The following is a 16,114-nucleotide window of genomic DNA, read 5'->3' on the forward strand; positions in this document are numbered from 1 at the left end:
TAACTTAAAAAAAAAAAAACCCAAAAGTTATAATAATATTTTAAATTAAAAAATACTATTACCTTGAATTTGTTTTTAAAATATTTTAAAATTTTGAAAAGTATTTCAAAAATATTAATTTTTTTTTTCTAAAAGTTAAAAAATAGTTTTTTTTTTTTTTTTTGACAATTTTATTAGTATCTTTAAACATTTTTAAAAAGTTAAAAGGTCTTTTATTTAAAAATTTAAAGGTATTAATATTATTTTTAAAAATTATATTAAAAAGTGGAAATATATTTTTAAGGTACACTTTCTAGAAATTTAAAAATATTTTTGATGGGGTTATTTCTAAAACTAATAATAAAATAAAAGTATTTTTGAAATTTGGATAGCTAGTATTTTTTGAAACATATATAAAATTGATGAATATTATTATTAATTTAATATATATATATATATATTATATTATATTTGTATTAATTTAATTTTTTTTTTTTTTTTTTTAATAAAACCCATGCCCAATCCGCCCGGCTGGCTGTGCTCCCTCGGGCTAATGGCGGCATTGGCTGCATCTTTTTACGAAGATAGAGCAAAAATTCGACATGGGTTCTGCTCATTCTTCATGCTCTCTCCTTACAACTTCCTCCACTGAACATTTCTGCTTTCCCCAATCGCCAATTTGCGTATCAAAGTTACGCCCAGCAAATCAGAATCAAATCAGATCTATCAAATTCACTTCTCACTCTTTTCGTTGTTGTTCCTCTCTACAGAATTTGCCTTCAAGGTGTAATCAAGTAGGTGAATTTGAAACCCAAGTGAAGTCTTTGAAAACCATGGCGGATATTCATGGCATTGATCAAGAGTTGCTGAACAAGATTGTCTATGACGCTCTTGTTTGGAGTTCTCTACATGGACTTGTTGTTGGCGATAAGTCAGTGAAGGTAAGCGTTTCTGCAGTTTATAGGATGGATGTTCTATGCCTTTTATTTGGTTTTTGTTTGCTGAAAATGTCTTATGATTGTTGCTTCTGCTGTTGGTTTGGAAAGATGAAGGATGAATGATTCATAATAGTGGATTATTACTCGTTGCTTATGATACTCTCTCCAATTAGTGTTTATGAAAGAGAAACGCAAATTTTCTTACTAAAGGAGCATTGGAAGAAGATATGGTGCATTCCTTTAGATTCTGAACCGAAATATTAAAAATTTCATATCCTCTCATCATAAAGATGAACACGACTCTCTACCATGGTATGATATTGTCCACTTTGAGCATAAGCTCTCATGGCTTTGCTTTGAGCTTCCCTAAAAGGCCTCATACCAATGGAGAGAGTATTCCTTGATTATAAACCTATGTTCATTCCCTAAATTAGCGGAGGTGGGACATTCATCCAACAATTTCAAGTATAACTGTTATTTCTCCATTAAAAATAGGGCAGAAATTTCTCAAAACAGTGATTGGAATAAGGATGTATGTAAAGTGGTTTCTGATGCTGGAACAACAAACGTCTTATGGCGGTAAAATTTTAATATAATTTCAAATGTTTTGGGCTGCAGAGATCAGGCACAGTACCTGGTGTAGGTTTGGTTCATTCGCCAATTGCCTTGTTGCCTGGGTCATTTCCTGAAACTCATTGGAAGCAAGCATGTGAGTTAGTCTCCATTTTTAATGAATTAGTCGATCGAGTGAGCTTGGATGGGAAATTTCTACAGGAATCATTATCCAGGTATGCTCGAGCCCTTTCATGTCTGGCACAGACACTAGTTATTGGCTTTTTCTTCTAATTTCCATGAAACATGTTCTTGACCGTTCCATGAAATATGTCTTGAGGATAGGTATGCTCTGACCTCTGGCTGAGAAAAACTAAAAGCCAGTTTCCACTTTATGTAATTAATAATCACTTGCTCATCAGTGGTCTATTACATTTTCTTTCCATTCTCATTACCCTATGCATTAGTTAAATATCAACATGGTTCTTCCGAGGCCACCACTAATGTTAAATAGTAATACTTGATGAAGCAATCGACATGCTCACTCCCTACATCCCTTTTCATCTCAACTTGTATGTGTCAACATTTCTAGAATTTCTAACATCATACTTGATTAAACATCAGAAATTGGAGAATGATGTTTTCAGATTGGAATTCTCATGTCCTTGTACTTGACACAATCATCTTGTCTTAGCTCTGCTCTTGCTTGGACCTTCACATTTTAGACAGTAGTTAATTTTGTTTTTTGTAACTTGTCTTTGTATTTCATTTCGCTTGATGGCAGTGCCTTCTTTATTAGCATGTATCGATCATGATCCCAATGTATTCTATTCATCTTGTGATCTGGTTCATCCTTATTTTTTGTTCCTTCCTCTTTAATTCTTCTAATTAGTTAGGGTGTATAACTACCTTCCCTATTTTCTACCATCATGGTTATTAATGGAGATTGTCTGTGCCTAAAAAAGATGTTTTATATGTCATTCATGTTGCAGAACCAAAAAAGCAGATGATTTTACGTCTAGACTTTTAGATATTCATTCCAAGATGCTTCAGATGGACAAAAAAGAGGTAAGTGTATGCTAAGTGTTATTGATATTGTTTGGCGTGATGAGTAAACTATCAAATTTTTATATTGTAGTTTTTTGGATAACAGTTCGTATGTTTTATGACCAATTTTTTAAAAGGCTTAAGGCGGTTGAGGTGTTTCCTTACAGAGAGGTGAGGCGTAAGGCCCATTTTAAATTAAAAAAAATATATTGAAAAACACAAGACCATATATATTCTTAACACTATAATATTTCTTAAAAGTACAAAAACACATTACAAAAATAATAACTAAAAAGGAAAAAATCTCAATAGTCCGTTTGTGTTAATAAAACTCACTGTGAACAAATAAAAACAAAAAGATAACAAGAGTAAAGAAAGGAAAAAGAATAAAGCAAAATTCACCTTGTTGTGTTGCTGTCAAAGAGTTGTGACTTTTTCCTTTGGTTAATGCAGTCACTCACAGTCAGCTCTATTTTAAAATAGCACATCAAGGCGAACGTTGGATATACATTTTTTAAGCAAACCAATTGAACTTCTTCTTCTTCTCATTTTGCAGTGCATTTTTAAGTTTTCTTTAATATCTGCCTAGCCCCATGGTCGAGTATGGTTGACGAAAATGCACTACTTGAATTAAATGCATCGCTTGCACAGCATGGGCTTATAGCACACCACAAATAAACACAAGGCTTACGCCTTATAGCCACAGAGTTGTTTGCACTGAGGCTTATGACTCCGTCGAGAGAGGCATAGGCCTCTCTTTGTGTGTTAAAGGCATAAGCCTTGAGAAACAATATTGCTGCCTCACTTCAAGGCTTACGCCTTGAACGCCCTTTTAAAACGTTGTTTATGAAAAAAAATTTGTTAAAAAAATTAGTTTTTTGGTGCAGCCGTTTCATTAGATATATTCCGTTCACTTGTTAGAATAAGAAGACGAAAAATCTCATTACTTCAGTTTTGTAAATGAACATGAAACTTCCAAGATGTGTGTGGTTTTTCAAGACATTACCTACTTAATTTTGATGTTCGTGGTTCCAAAAGGCCTTACCTACTTAATTTCTCTTTGGTATGCAGTTTTATCCAAAAGGGTTGTATTATTTAACTGAAGGATTATAACGAACTTCTCCAATTATTCAAGCAGGAAATTCGCCTGGGTTTACATCGCTCAGATTATATGCTTGATGAGAAAACCAAATTACTTCTTCAAGTAGAGCTCAACACCATATCATCTTCTTTTGCTGGACTTAGTCAAATAGTCAGTAAACTTCATAGGTAAATATTAGAGAAATTTACCATTGAGATTTCTTGTACCTTCAATTTTGTGTATATTTGGCCATATTAATCCTTCCATTAAAATATAACTTTTATCAGAAAAAAGGAGTACATACAGATGATTATATTTGATCCTTCAATTATTTATTTATTTTTATGAGAAACCAACTTTTCGTATACAAGGGCATATAAGAAAAATATCCCCACAAGGGAAGTCCAATCAAAGAAAGAGACTCCAAAAGAAAAGAATGGTACCTAGCTGGTAATTACAAAAAAACTTGAGAGATTGAAGTCACGAAGAAGTGTTAAATCTAATGGTATCTCAAACCTCTCTACTCCCCTAAAAATTCTATTGCTCCTTTCTTATCAAACACCGCACAAAACAACAAAGCAACCAGCAAAACCCTTCCCTTATTCCAAAAAGGAGGTTGTTGTGGCATTTTGTCCATCATAGAATGACAGTCTGTGTTACATGTCAAACAAAGCCCAAACAACTCCAAGTCCTGATCCCACAATGACGAATATGGTTGAGATTTTTCAAATGCTCCTCTGTAAAGGATGCATCGCTGCAGCCTCAAGGAATAGGAAGGGTGCCTCTCAATATAATTCTAAGTGTTGACTTTTCCATACAAAACCTACCGAGCAAAGAATTTGACATTCTTGGAGATCTTGACCTTTCCAAAGTGAACAAACAGGCACTCGGGTAGGTTGAAAGGATGCATAAGAGGTGGAAGATTATGTTTGGTCCTTTTGGATCGATGCTCTTTTTTGAAAGATTTAGTTGGAAAGAAGTTGAATAATTTTTTAAGAAGTTAGTTGAGAGTATAGGGAAATTCTTTAGTGTGCGAAAAATTATCAATTTCGTTGGCTGTACTCTCTTCCACCCTCTTGAGATAGGTGACATCTCTCCGCACCTTTGTAATTACAAGATTTCTTTGATCTCTACCAATTGTATATTGAGAAATTCCTTTACTGCGGTGTGCTTTCACCTCTTTTTATATCATAGGTCTTAATCATGAAAGTATACAAGTGGAAGTCAGTCAAGAGAGGTATTTAATAGTCGAAAACAAAAAGGGGTAACTATACAAGTGAAATCAATCAAGAGAGATAATTAATTGTCAAAGACAAAAAGGGTAACTAGTGTATGGGAAATGACTGTATTTAAGATATGACAAAACCCCCATCTTTAAGTTAGAATATGAAAAGGCTGGTAAGTAATATAGTACAATGTTTTAAATAGCGTTCAAGGTGTAAGCCTTGAGGCTAGGTGGCAACATTGTGCCTCAAGGCTTATGTGTTGAACACATAAAAAGAGGCCTACACTGAAAGGTGTAAGCCTCTATGTGAACACCTCACAGGCAACAAGTTGTAATCCTTTTGTTTATTGGTGGTGAGCCATGGGCCATGGGGCTATGCATATATCAAAGAAAACTTAAAATGCACTAGAAACTGAGAAGGCATAAGAAGTTCAATCTATTAGATGGAATGCGGGCAATGATCTTATATGTCCAAGGGATAAGACTAATAGGCGCATACTCAAACACATATTTAGAATCTAGTTTTTTGGAATTAAGTAAACGTATGTTTCATTGAGAGCCACATTGATTATCCTAACAGTATAGAAGTCTCTAGTCATAGTCATAACATCTTGCTTAATAATATTCTATCAGAATTTTAAGAACTCCGCAGTGAAACCATCAAGACCAGCGGACTTACTTGAGCCTAAGGGTTTTACTGCTTGATAAACCTCGTCAGAAAAATCAATTTCCTAATCTGCAAGTTGAACAACTCTAATCGGACTCCAATCATTGAATTCATTCTCAATATTGCTTGCTGAAAGTAAACTGAATCCTTCTTAAGATAAGACCTCAGAAATAGAATTTTTCCACTTGTGTTCAGCCATGGTACGATTAACTTTTTTTTTTTTCTTTGTATTTTTATCACTCTCTTTAAGCCAATTCAACTTACAGTGTTGTTTTCCAGTAAACGTGCTCCTATGCAGTTAAGTTCTCAATATGTTCTCTTAAAAGTCTTCTCATGGGTGTTTGATCTAAGGATAAAGGGCCCCTGTCCTCCATGCTGTCGATTTTTCAACTGAGAAGAGAGAGAATTTGGGAAACTGCATTACGATTCTCTTTTGTTCAACCCCTTTTTTCCTGTTTTCTTTTAGTTTTCTTTTAAATTTTGATTACTATTTTTCTTTCCATTCTCTTCTATTTTTTTTTTCTTCTTATTATTAGTTATATTATTAGTGATAGCAATAATTATATTGTGGATGAACTCAAGATTATTATTAACACAAGAAAGTTAGATGTTGTGATGAACATTGATGGACTATTGAGATTATTTCCTTTATTGTCATTAATTTTTTAGTGTACTTTCTTCCTTTAAGAAATTTTATAATATTAGGAATGTATAAGGTCCTATGTTTTATGCTTTAAATATATTTTTCAAATTTACAATGAGGCTTATACCTCATACTGCCTCAAGACTTATGCCTCGCCTCTCCACGAGAAAACCCTCAGGGCCGCCTTAATCCTTTTAAAAGATTGATATAGTATAAATAATAGTAGAAAGTAAGGATTGGGGGTATGCTTTTGCTGGGAATACCAGTAAGTTGGTGAGGGGATTTATAGGGACTCAGATTTTCCTCTATTGCAACTTAGTTCCCTTGATTCAATGTTAAGTTTCCATCATTGTACTTCTCATCTTGTCAATAGAGAGCTTCATGGTCTCTTCTTAAAATTTCTTTTTTGGACTTAAGTTAATAGTGCTTAGGTTGGTGTTATTCTAAGAATTTATGTCTCGGAGTTTTGTACTTTTCCTCCAAAAATTCTCTTGATTGTTTGAGATGTTCCAGCGCTTTGTCTTTACTCTTCAGTAAAAGACATAATTTATTTCCTTGCCTGATCATTCCTTTTGTTATTTGATACTGCCAGTGACTTACTTGATCAATATGGGGAAGTCCTTGGATTAGACTCTAGAATGATTCCTGAAAATAATTCCGGTAAGCAGTTTGCTGAGGCATTGGCCAAAGCTTGGACCGAATATAACAACCCAAGGTTAGATTTGAAAATTTGACCTTATTATTCATCACCATTCCTACAAACCTAATTTTCAGCATGACTGACGTGGGTTATTAATTTTTGCAGTACTGTTATTATGATTGTTGTTCAAGCCGAGGAACGCAACATGTATGATCAACATTGGCTTTCTGTTCATTTGAGGAAAAGATATCCATGTTTTCTGATTGACAGGCTCCATTAGGTTACATAATTATCTCTATTGTTCACCCATTCTTCCGATCTACTATAGATAGCATGGATTAATTTTCTCAACGTCCAATTTACTGGTGACCAAAACTATATACGCATATTGTTGGTTTTGACTATTTGAACAATTTGATATATCTTGAGTTTTCCAAGTGTTCCTTAGCTTTATAACACACATAATGTCAAGACTATTCGGAAGACACTGGCAGAAATCGATAGGGAGGGAGAACTTCAATCTGATGGAACACTCCTTGTGTAAGTAGTGTTGAATGTCAAAATTAGTTTTTCTTTCGAAAATTTGGTCACAATTTTATGTTACTTATAATTCCCGAGAACTTTCCCCTGTAGAGATGGCCAAGCAGTTGCAGTTGTGTACTTCAGGGCTGGATATACGCCTATTGACTATCCTTCTGAAACGGTGAGCAACTGCTTCATTCGGCTGCTGCTGGCAGCAGACCTTTCTTTGGTTGGGATTAAGTTGATATATTATTTTGGAATGAGCTTGCTGGTATGCATTAGTGTTACCCTTCATTTTAGGCAAAAACTCACATTTTCTTATGAATCTCAATAGTTTTGTGAGACTTTTAAGACTCAAGTAAAAGTAAATTCAAATTCAATTGTATAATATAAATCCGAATGTAGATTAGTTGTTTGAGGATTTGAAGTTCCTTAAGCTGATGAATCTCAATAGTTTTATTTTTTTACTATTTATTATTTTGATAAAAAATAATTTCATTCATGCTTGAAATTTACAAGAGGAAGTGTTATCCACAATACTTAAAAAAAAAAAAAACTTTTATTGTAAGGTATGACTATAGGAAGCAAAAGTACAAGACAACTAAATCCAAGATATAGTGTGTTAAACAACATTGTCGAAAAGTTTTGTATAAGCATGTGTCTTCTTCGTGAATACTCTTAAATTTCTTTCTTTCCACGGATTCAAAATGAAAGCCATAATGAGATTTTTCCATAGCTGAACTTTTGCATTCTTGAAAGGGTGGTACGTTAAGGCCATGTCCAATAAATCCTTTACCTCTCTTACCTCACTTACCTCAGATGCAATCTGTAGGCATTGAGAACCCTATTTTAGAAATTGTGAGTGTATGTGCATTGCACAATAACTGGCTTTGTGATTCGTTGTCTTTCTTAGATAATGAGCACCACCTTGGAAATAGAGTCATGGGGTTTATTGCTTCTGCTTTTTCCTTATGTTCATCATCAGAGATTTGTAGAGAAGATCACGTTAGCGGTAGGAAGCCATGTCAACGAGTTTGCTTCTTTAGATACAACTGGGACAAGGTCAAGGCTTAATTTAATTTATTACGTAGCTTTGTTATCCTTTAAGTTCCTACCAAGCTTCAGGACCCAGAAATTGTTTATGTTGTTCCATGTTTCTTTGATCATGCTTGGTTTGCCTACGAGAGAGTCTTACACAAGTGGATACTGCAAGGTTAATGTGGTATTTTCAATCCAAAGGTTGGTCCAGAAAGATTTACTTCCTCCATCACTCATACTTTGATGAATTCGGCTGGTGATAGGTTTTGATAGAATTTTTATGTACTTCCATGACCCCTTCGCAGAAAATGGAAGGGTCAATTTGTATAGGATGTAGGAGTATATTTGGACTTCATAAGTTTCCTCCACATAATATTTTCTTCGTGATTATATCTTCATATCCATTTGGCGAGGAGAGTAGCTACTTTTTGTGGATTTTCGAATAGAGACATGTAGCTAGTGGGGAGGTTGGACAATTTGACTTGTACTAGGATGACCATATTAATAACTTCCTTTCTATTTTTCAATAGTGGTCTTCCTGAAGGAGAAGTATTTGTGGTTCCCATTTAAGGGTAATCCTTGGTACATATGTACAGGCAGTTGTTACAGTAAATAACTGCAGTCTGCCAACTCATTAGCCATACATCTGATGGTTGTTTTCTTTTAATGTAATCCTTCCAATTTGATGACTTTTATCTATATCAATTCTAAGCCATAAAAAGTCTCTCTTAAAGTTTTTTTTTTTTTTTTACTTCCCTTGTCAACTATTCAAGTTCATTATATCTTGAGTGAAGCTTTGGGGTTATTTTCTCATTTGAATGGTACCAAATTTCAGGAATGGGCAGCTAGGTTACTTGTGGAGCAGTCATCTGCAGTCAAATGCCCGTCCATATCTTACCATTTAGCGGGCACCAAAAAAATTCAGCAGGAACTGGCAAAACCAAATGTACTTGAAAGGTATTAATTATTTTTGTATCTTCAGTTCTCATCCTTTCTTCCGATTCAATTCCCTCCAACACATTGTAGTCAACTTTTTAAGACAGATACATAAGTTCTTTATGTTATAGAATGCAGTCAACTTCCCACCCAAGACGAATATAGAAGTTTTTAAGTTATAGTCAATTTCATTATAAGATGGGGTGAAAAGGAAGGTAAGTAATCCTCAGAAGATAACCAAAATCTGAAAAGCTTACAAAAGAGTTACTTCAATTGTTAAAGATGGAAATTGATCTTAGACTTGCTGCAAGAATACTACCCCGATGATCCTACAGTTTCCCGATTTCCTAAAAATGGGATGCAAGATTAGTCCACCCACAACACCTTAGCTTTTCCCTTAGAAACAGAAGATGGTCGATCGTCCGAGGTCGTTAGGACTGCATTAATTAAGACTGAAGATGCTCAAATTTCCTGCTGATACCTAGTCGAGAAACAATACCTCAGGTAAAGGTGTTGAGTTGTCTCAATTCCCTGCTGAAAATGCCTTGATTGTATCTATAGGATGATTAAAGCTGTAACTTTTCTTGTACACTCTCTTCCAAGTTGACACAGTCTCTTAGAGTCGGTGCATCATTAGACATATTGCTCCTGTAAATTAAGGAATGTGGTTTTTGTGTACTATTATGTTTCCCTTAATTATCAAATGGCCAAAGCCTGAATTAACCTTTTAGATGAAAGAATTATCTCTGGCCGGTTTCTGAACCGAACTGTTTCTTTAAATCAGCCTAAGCAATCCTTACCTTATTAACTCGCTCTATGGAGATGGGTGTTTTACAACTCTCTCAAAATAGAATATATTCCAAATATATGCCATAGTTTCTTACTTCGACAAGGCACAAATATTTAAGCCTTTGTTCGATAAACATTTGGTTTTCAAAATTTGAGCGTATTTTTTAAAAAAACATATAAAAACATTAGGTAAAAAGTAGATAACAAACGAAAAAACCAACAGGTGGAAATAGTATTTATAGGATTAATTTCAAAACCCAAATAGTTATCTAACCGGACCTAAAGTTTTTTAAGTTAGCAACCATGCCAAAGCAAGCTACTTCCCTAAGGAGAGCTTTAAAGCCTTCTAATTCAATAATGCATAGTTTCTATCCCAAATATTATCTCTCTCGAGGCTGCTCTCAATAGAAGGCAACAATACCACCCTCTAGTTTATAAGATGACTATCAACTTCTTAATTTGTGTATTTGTACAAAAGATTCCCAGTGCAATGCCCGTTAGTGTATGCATATGTATGTGTTTATATATTTTAAAAAAGTAAAAGCTAAACCCCCGCACATTTGGAAATTGTGGGGAATTCTCCATGCAGGCAATTCGTTCTCAATTCTTTCAGTGAGCGGATTCCAGAACTTAGCTGCACACCCCAAAGAAAAACTTAGAAAGACTATGAAACTATGAATAAGGTCCCTACCAAACGCTAAAAAACGGTAGCTATTTTAAATCTTCCAAAGAAAACCAAGAACCAACCACCAACCAACAAAAAGGCCTTTTAAAGCCCATCATAAAACATCATCGAAAAACTCTTCAGCTTTACAAGAATCATTAACCCATTGAAGAAACCAAGGTTGTACTTAGAGGAGAGTGCGCCAAAAATCTTGAAATGAATTCTCTTTATAAGTTGAGAAACTGAAGCATACCATTTATTTCCTGAAGCTCAATAGACTTTGTCTTCATAAAAATATTCACTGTTAGAGCATTTCAATCCTCGTAATGGGATTGATCTTGTTGGGATTTGATAATTTATATAGGAAATAGCTTTCCTTATTGCAATTTCTATATGCAGCTGAACTTTTAAGCCCCTACTTCAGGTTCCTTGACAATAAAGAGGATATTGCCAAGATAAGGAAATGCTTTGCAGGGTTGTGGAGTTTAGATGACAAAGATATCGTAAAAAAAGCCATCGAAGCACCAGACCTATTCGTTATGAAGCCGCAAAGAGAAGGCGGAGGTCGGTTCCATCACCTTTTAAATTCTCTCATTATGATTTGCCTCGACTCCTTTCTTCCTTTCCTTAATAAACAATTCATCAATCTCCTTCAGGGAACAATATCTATGGCGATGATGTGAGGAAAACCCTTGTAAGATTGCAGAAGGAAGGGAATGTAGAAGATGCTGCTTACATTCTTATGCAGAGGATATTCCCATCTGTTTACCCGACAATTTTTGTTCGAGATGGGATTTGTCATAAGGATCACGCAATTTCAGAGCTCGGTATATTTGGCGCTTACTTAAGGTATGCAACTCACTTATCTACAACTTCTTTGAGATTATCTGATGCTAACCAATTGGATGATTATCATGTATGAAGAAAGAAGTGACAAACAGAGACGTTTTAATCATTCAAATATGCTAATATAGGGATCCAAGTTCTACTTTACTCTATTTTTTTTCTTGTTCTGCTCTTTTCAGTCAACCATGGTGTGACTTTGAGAATTCTGTTAGGAAGATACTTTTAAATGAAATATTTAGTAGAGGCATTAGCTGAAATTAAAGAAATTGAACGGAAAACTGGTTGGTTCGGTTGGTTTGAAGTATATTTTTCAGTTACTTTGGATTCAAGTTACAGTAAATTCCTTAAAAGAGAACACTTAAGACTTGAAGCAGCCGTTAAAAGAGGAACAGAGGGTCTGAAGGCTATAAATAACAAGCAAAGAGAACACTTAAGACTTAAAGCAGCCGTTGAAAGAACAGAGGGGCTGAAGGCTATAAATAACAAGCAGCCACCAACAGCCTAAACACAGCCTACATCAGTTCTTTTCCCTCCTAGACAAGGAAACTGACCCGCTTACGCTGTGATGTCCCACATTGGTTAGGGAGGAGAACAAACCACCATTTATAAGGGTGTGAAAACCTTCCCCTAGTAGACGCGTTTTAAAGCTTTGAGGGAAAAATCCGAAAGGGAAAGCCCAAAGAGGATAATATCTGCTAGCGGTCGATCTGGGCTGTTACATACGCTAATGATACGAAATATGAACTAGTGGTTGTTTTATCTCTCTAATGTTTTTGTTGGTCGAATTGTGGGTTGGGATCGAACGAACCATCGACATTTGGAATAGCCATTTGTGGCCTATTCCCAAGCTACGCTCAAATTAACACCTTGTCTTTTATGTTTTTCATTCTGTCCTGAAACTTCTTTATTTGATATGCAGGAAGAAGGACAAAGTAATTGTGAATGACCAATGTGGTTACTTGATGAGGACAAAAGTATCATCATCAAATGAGGGTGGTGTTGCAGCTGGATTTGCTGTCTTGGACAGTATTTACTTAACTTAACGGCTTTGTTTCCAATTCTCCTTTGCAAAAACCCATAGAAAATCTCCTATATTGGTTGAATTTTCTAAGTTGCTTCAATGGGATTTGATAATTTGGAATCCTAATAAACTCTCAACTAAGGGATAGATTTTATTGATATTTATGATTCATGTTACTCAGCAGACAACTTTCTCCCCCAGCTATGCTGAATTCATCTAAAGTTTAGATTTAGTATCTTCATTTAGGTGTTTGGTGTCTTTGCTGGCACACCCACAAGCCTTAAGATTGACTCTGATATCAACCGAAGGAAATGAACTCTTCATTCATACCAAGAGACTAGAGAGTGGGGGGTTGTCCTCCTCACTGACCCCCTTGTTTTGATTTTATAAAACAAAAGAATAAATAGGAGAGTAAGAACTCTACCTTTGTAGAGGTAAGACTTATTAAAGTATTCTAGTATTCTTCATATTTCATAAAATTTGTTAGGACTCGAACACAAGACTAAGGCTTGAGCCTCTTAAAAGGAAATTTCAAACGAATTGAATGACATATAACTCAACCAACAAGATAGAAATTAGACTATAATATATATATATATATATATATATATATATTTATTTATATATGTTCGGAAAAAGTTAATTTATATTAATAAATTTGGGATTGTAATACTTAAAATTCTAACCTAATAATTAAGATCATAAACAGCCACAAGTGAATTAGTTTAGATCTTCAATTATAATTTTCTTAAACTTTGAAATTAACGTAAATTAAAGAGAAAATTCTAAAATTTTGAAATTAATGTAAATTAAAGAGAAAAATGTTCATTAAATATATGGTAATAAACCGCTACTTATTTTTTCCATAACTAAAGTGAATCGTTTCATTTCAACGGGTTAGTGTGAGCTCATCCAGTGGTTATGCACTCTTCGAATAGGAATCCATTTTCTGAAAGATTGTGACTTTCGTACTTTGGTAGGTCTTCAAAATCCTTTTGATGGCCTATGTTGTGTTGAAAGGATATCTATATGGTCTGATTGATTACGTAAAGCCTGCGGTAGCAACGGAACTAAGGAAAGTATACAGAAAAGATTGTTTTTTCTGTCTTATTAGTATTAGATTAGTATTAGTTAGTGATCTCGACTCTTATGTGATGAACTATTGGCACCCATCCTCCATTTTGTTTCTGTGGATCGAAGAGAACGGATATATTTTTTCTTCTTTTCTTTAATATATTTTCATCCCGACACAATTGAGGATTCTACTAAAAATTATACATTAAGTTATTTTTCAAATTATATTATTTAAATTGCTCTCCAAAAATCTTTTCAAAAAATACGTCATCAAAAGCAAAAAAGAAAAAAAAGAAGAAAAAAAAAAGGTTCATTTTGTTCAAAATGGATAACCGTCAAAGCTTTAACGGTAACAAACTACCACTGTCGCGCCTCTTCTCCCGTACATTAAATGCCCGACCATCAACTTCCTCAAACACTCACTATTCCCTTCACAAACAACCCACGGCGGCGCTCTCGACGGCGCCGGCCGCCGCAAAAACCCCACCAAACACCGTCGAGCACACATGGCAATCGATCCAAGGAACACCATGGGCGCCTTCGAACCAGATCAAGACCCATACGACAGTTCCATCAACGCCAACATTCTCAATTTCGCCAACGACCAAAACCCAACTCTCGACGACTTGCAGTCCACAGCAGAGCAGCCAGTGGCGGCGGCGCGTGACTCCTACGGCGGCCGAACAAGCGCTTTTCAGAACATGGGTATGGTGGAATTGTTGACACATTTCAGTTTCGGTGGACAATATGATTCAGAAGCAGGCCCCTCAAACGCCGGCGAAGCAGCAAGCAATTTTGAAGAAGATGATGATACTCAAATACCCAGTGAAGTCGAATCGAAATTGCTGGCAATTTGGCCCGTAACTCCGGTGCCATTTCTGTGCAGTTGCTGCCAAGTTCTAAGAGAATTTCTTCATAGCAATGGTCGATTTCTTCATAAATCAACATCATAAACACAAATTCAGTGAAATTTCCCTGTTTTTTTGAATCAATTCGTATATTTCTTGAACAGGGGTGAACAGCAGAAAACTGGAGATTCATGGTCGACTTGGAATGATCTGTCATGCAATTCTGGAACATAAACCGATTGTTAACGTGGATAATATAAGTCCTCAGTATCAAATGTTCGAGTAAGATATCAAATTTTGTTTAATTTGATCTGATTTTACTTGGATTAATTTGTTGTTTTTTGTTTTTAAAGTTTTTGCGACAAAAGCTTTGAGGAGATCAAGCAGTTCTTGCTGCAGTATTGTTTGAAGCAAATTTTGGAGGATTATAACATGATTCCAGATCCGATGTCGAATTTCTACGACGCGCTTTGTGTCGGGATTGACTGGTTTGAAAATCTCAATACTACTGATGCGTTCTTTCAACAGTCTCCTGATAATTCTGGTTGGTTAAAGGAATATCTTCATTTTAATTTGTAATAAATTTATTTTCCAGAAGAAAAACATGAACTTGTTTATGCAGAAGATGAAGATATAGATCAGCCCGTCCCTGAGTTCCAAAATGATGCGCCTGAGCCGCAAGGCCAACCATCTAGACGGCCCTCGCTTGCAGCACAGGTTTGTTTTAGTTGTTGGAGTGTATACCGGTTAGGTTGGGTTGGGTTGGGTTGGTCGAGAGAAACTCTTGATCTAACCTGAAATTTATGGTTGGTTGGGTTAGGGACCCGAATGACTCGGTTTACAACAGAACACTTTGTTTTTTTGTGTTTGGTGTTAGGAACTTTAAAAAATATAACCCAATCTAAAGTTTATAATTTGAGTTGAGTAGATCGAATTATTCAACGAACACATTTACTTCTTAACACGACTAGGACTACATTAAAATGGGGTGTTTTTTTTTAAAAAAAATTTGATAGAGGCAGAGAACAGGGAGAATGACGGTGAACGATGTGTGGGAGTATCTTCATCTTCCGATATCAGAAGCATCGAAGAAGTTGAATGTGTGCAATACGGTGTTGAAGAAGATATGTCGGCGGAGTGGTCTTAGCCGTTGGCCTTACAGAAAGGTGGCGATTTTTTTCTTTTTGAAACTCACTCTCCATTTCTTTAGAAACCCTAACTTTAATTTAATGAAAAACTGATGCAGATACGAAGTTACGAGAGGCGAATAGCAGCGCTGAAAACCACAATGAATTCCAATTATGGAGACACCAAAGCCCGAGCCCGAGCCGAAGCTGAGATCCAAAGGGTTCAGAAAGAACTCTCTGATTTTTGTGCTCGAATCAGAATTTGATTATCATTATTTTGTACATTTTATTCTACTTTTTTGTTTTTTTTTTAAACTAATTTTTAATAATGGATATATTATATAAATTTAAATTTATGTCGAATGAAATCTTAATGTATTCTTTTATATATATATATATATATATATATTTTGTAATTAACACTTAGTATGGCCAAATTAATTAATTAATTTATTTATTTATTTATTAAATTGAATT

General features: G+C 35.0%; 2 protein-coding genes across 4 annotated transcripts; both read left to right on the forward strand.

Moving 5' to 3' along the window:
* The first annotated feature begins 497 nt into the window (after window positions 1-497).
* LOC111495982 (glutathione synthetase, chloroplastic-like) lies at window positions 498-12,813 on the forward strand. Of its 3 annotated transcripts, XM_023146191.1 has the most exons (13): window positions 534-670; window positions 750-920; window positions 1,536-1,705; window positions 2,462-2,537; window positions 3,655-3,785; window positions 6,725-6,847; window positions 6,938-7,018; window positions 7,232-7,312; window positions 7,406-7,475; window positions 9,168-9,289; window positions 11,146-11,285; window positions 11,378-11,619; window positions 11,707-12,179. In XM_023146191.1, the coding sequence occupies exons 2-13, from the start codon at window positions 813-815 to the stop codon at window positions 11,791-11,793; spliced, it is 1,431 nt and encodes a 476-aa protein (XP_023001959.1). In that variant the 5' UTR covers window positions 534-670; window positions 750-812; the 3' UTR covers window positions 11,794-12,179. The 3 variants fall into 3 exon arrangements, with proteins under 3 accessions (XP_023001958.1, XP_023001957.1, XP_023001959.1); XM_023146190.1 differs by lacking the exon at window positions 11,707-12,179 and adding an exon at window positions 12,487-12,813 and having other exon boundaries at window positions 498-920; window positions 11,378-11,570; XM_023146189.1 differs by having other exon boundaries at window positions 498-920.
* A 1,312-nt stretch (window positions 12,814-14,125) lies between these two features.
* Window positions 14,126-15,903, forward strand: LOC111496477. The gene is made up of 6 exons (XM_023146926.1): window positions 14,126-14,586; window positions 14,675-14,792; window positions 14,864-15,054; window positions 15,133-15,227; window positions 15,527-15,676; window positions 15,757-15,903. Exons 1-6 carry the CDS (start codon window positions 14,169-14,171, stop codon window positions 15,901-15,903), a joined length of 1,119 nt encoding a protein of 372 aa, XP_023002694.1. The 5' UTR covers window positions 14,126-14,168.
* The last annotated feature ends 211 nt before the right edge of the window (window positions 15,904-16,114 follow it).

Source organism: Cucurbita maxima, unplaced genomic scaffold, assembly GCF_002738345.1.
Source record: "Cucurbita maxima cultivar Rimu unplaced genomic scaffold, Cmax_1.0 Cma_Scf00022, whole genome shotgun sequence".
NCBI classification, from domain to species: Eukaryota; Viridiplantae; Streptophyta; class Magnoliopsida; order Cucurbitales; family Cucurbitaceae; genus Cucurbita; species Cucurbita maxima.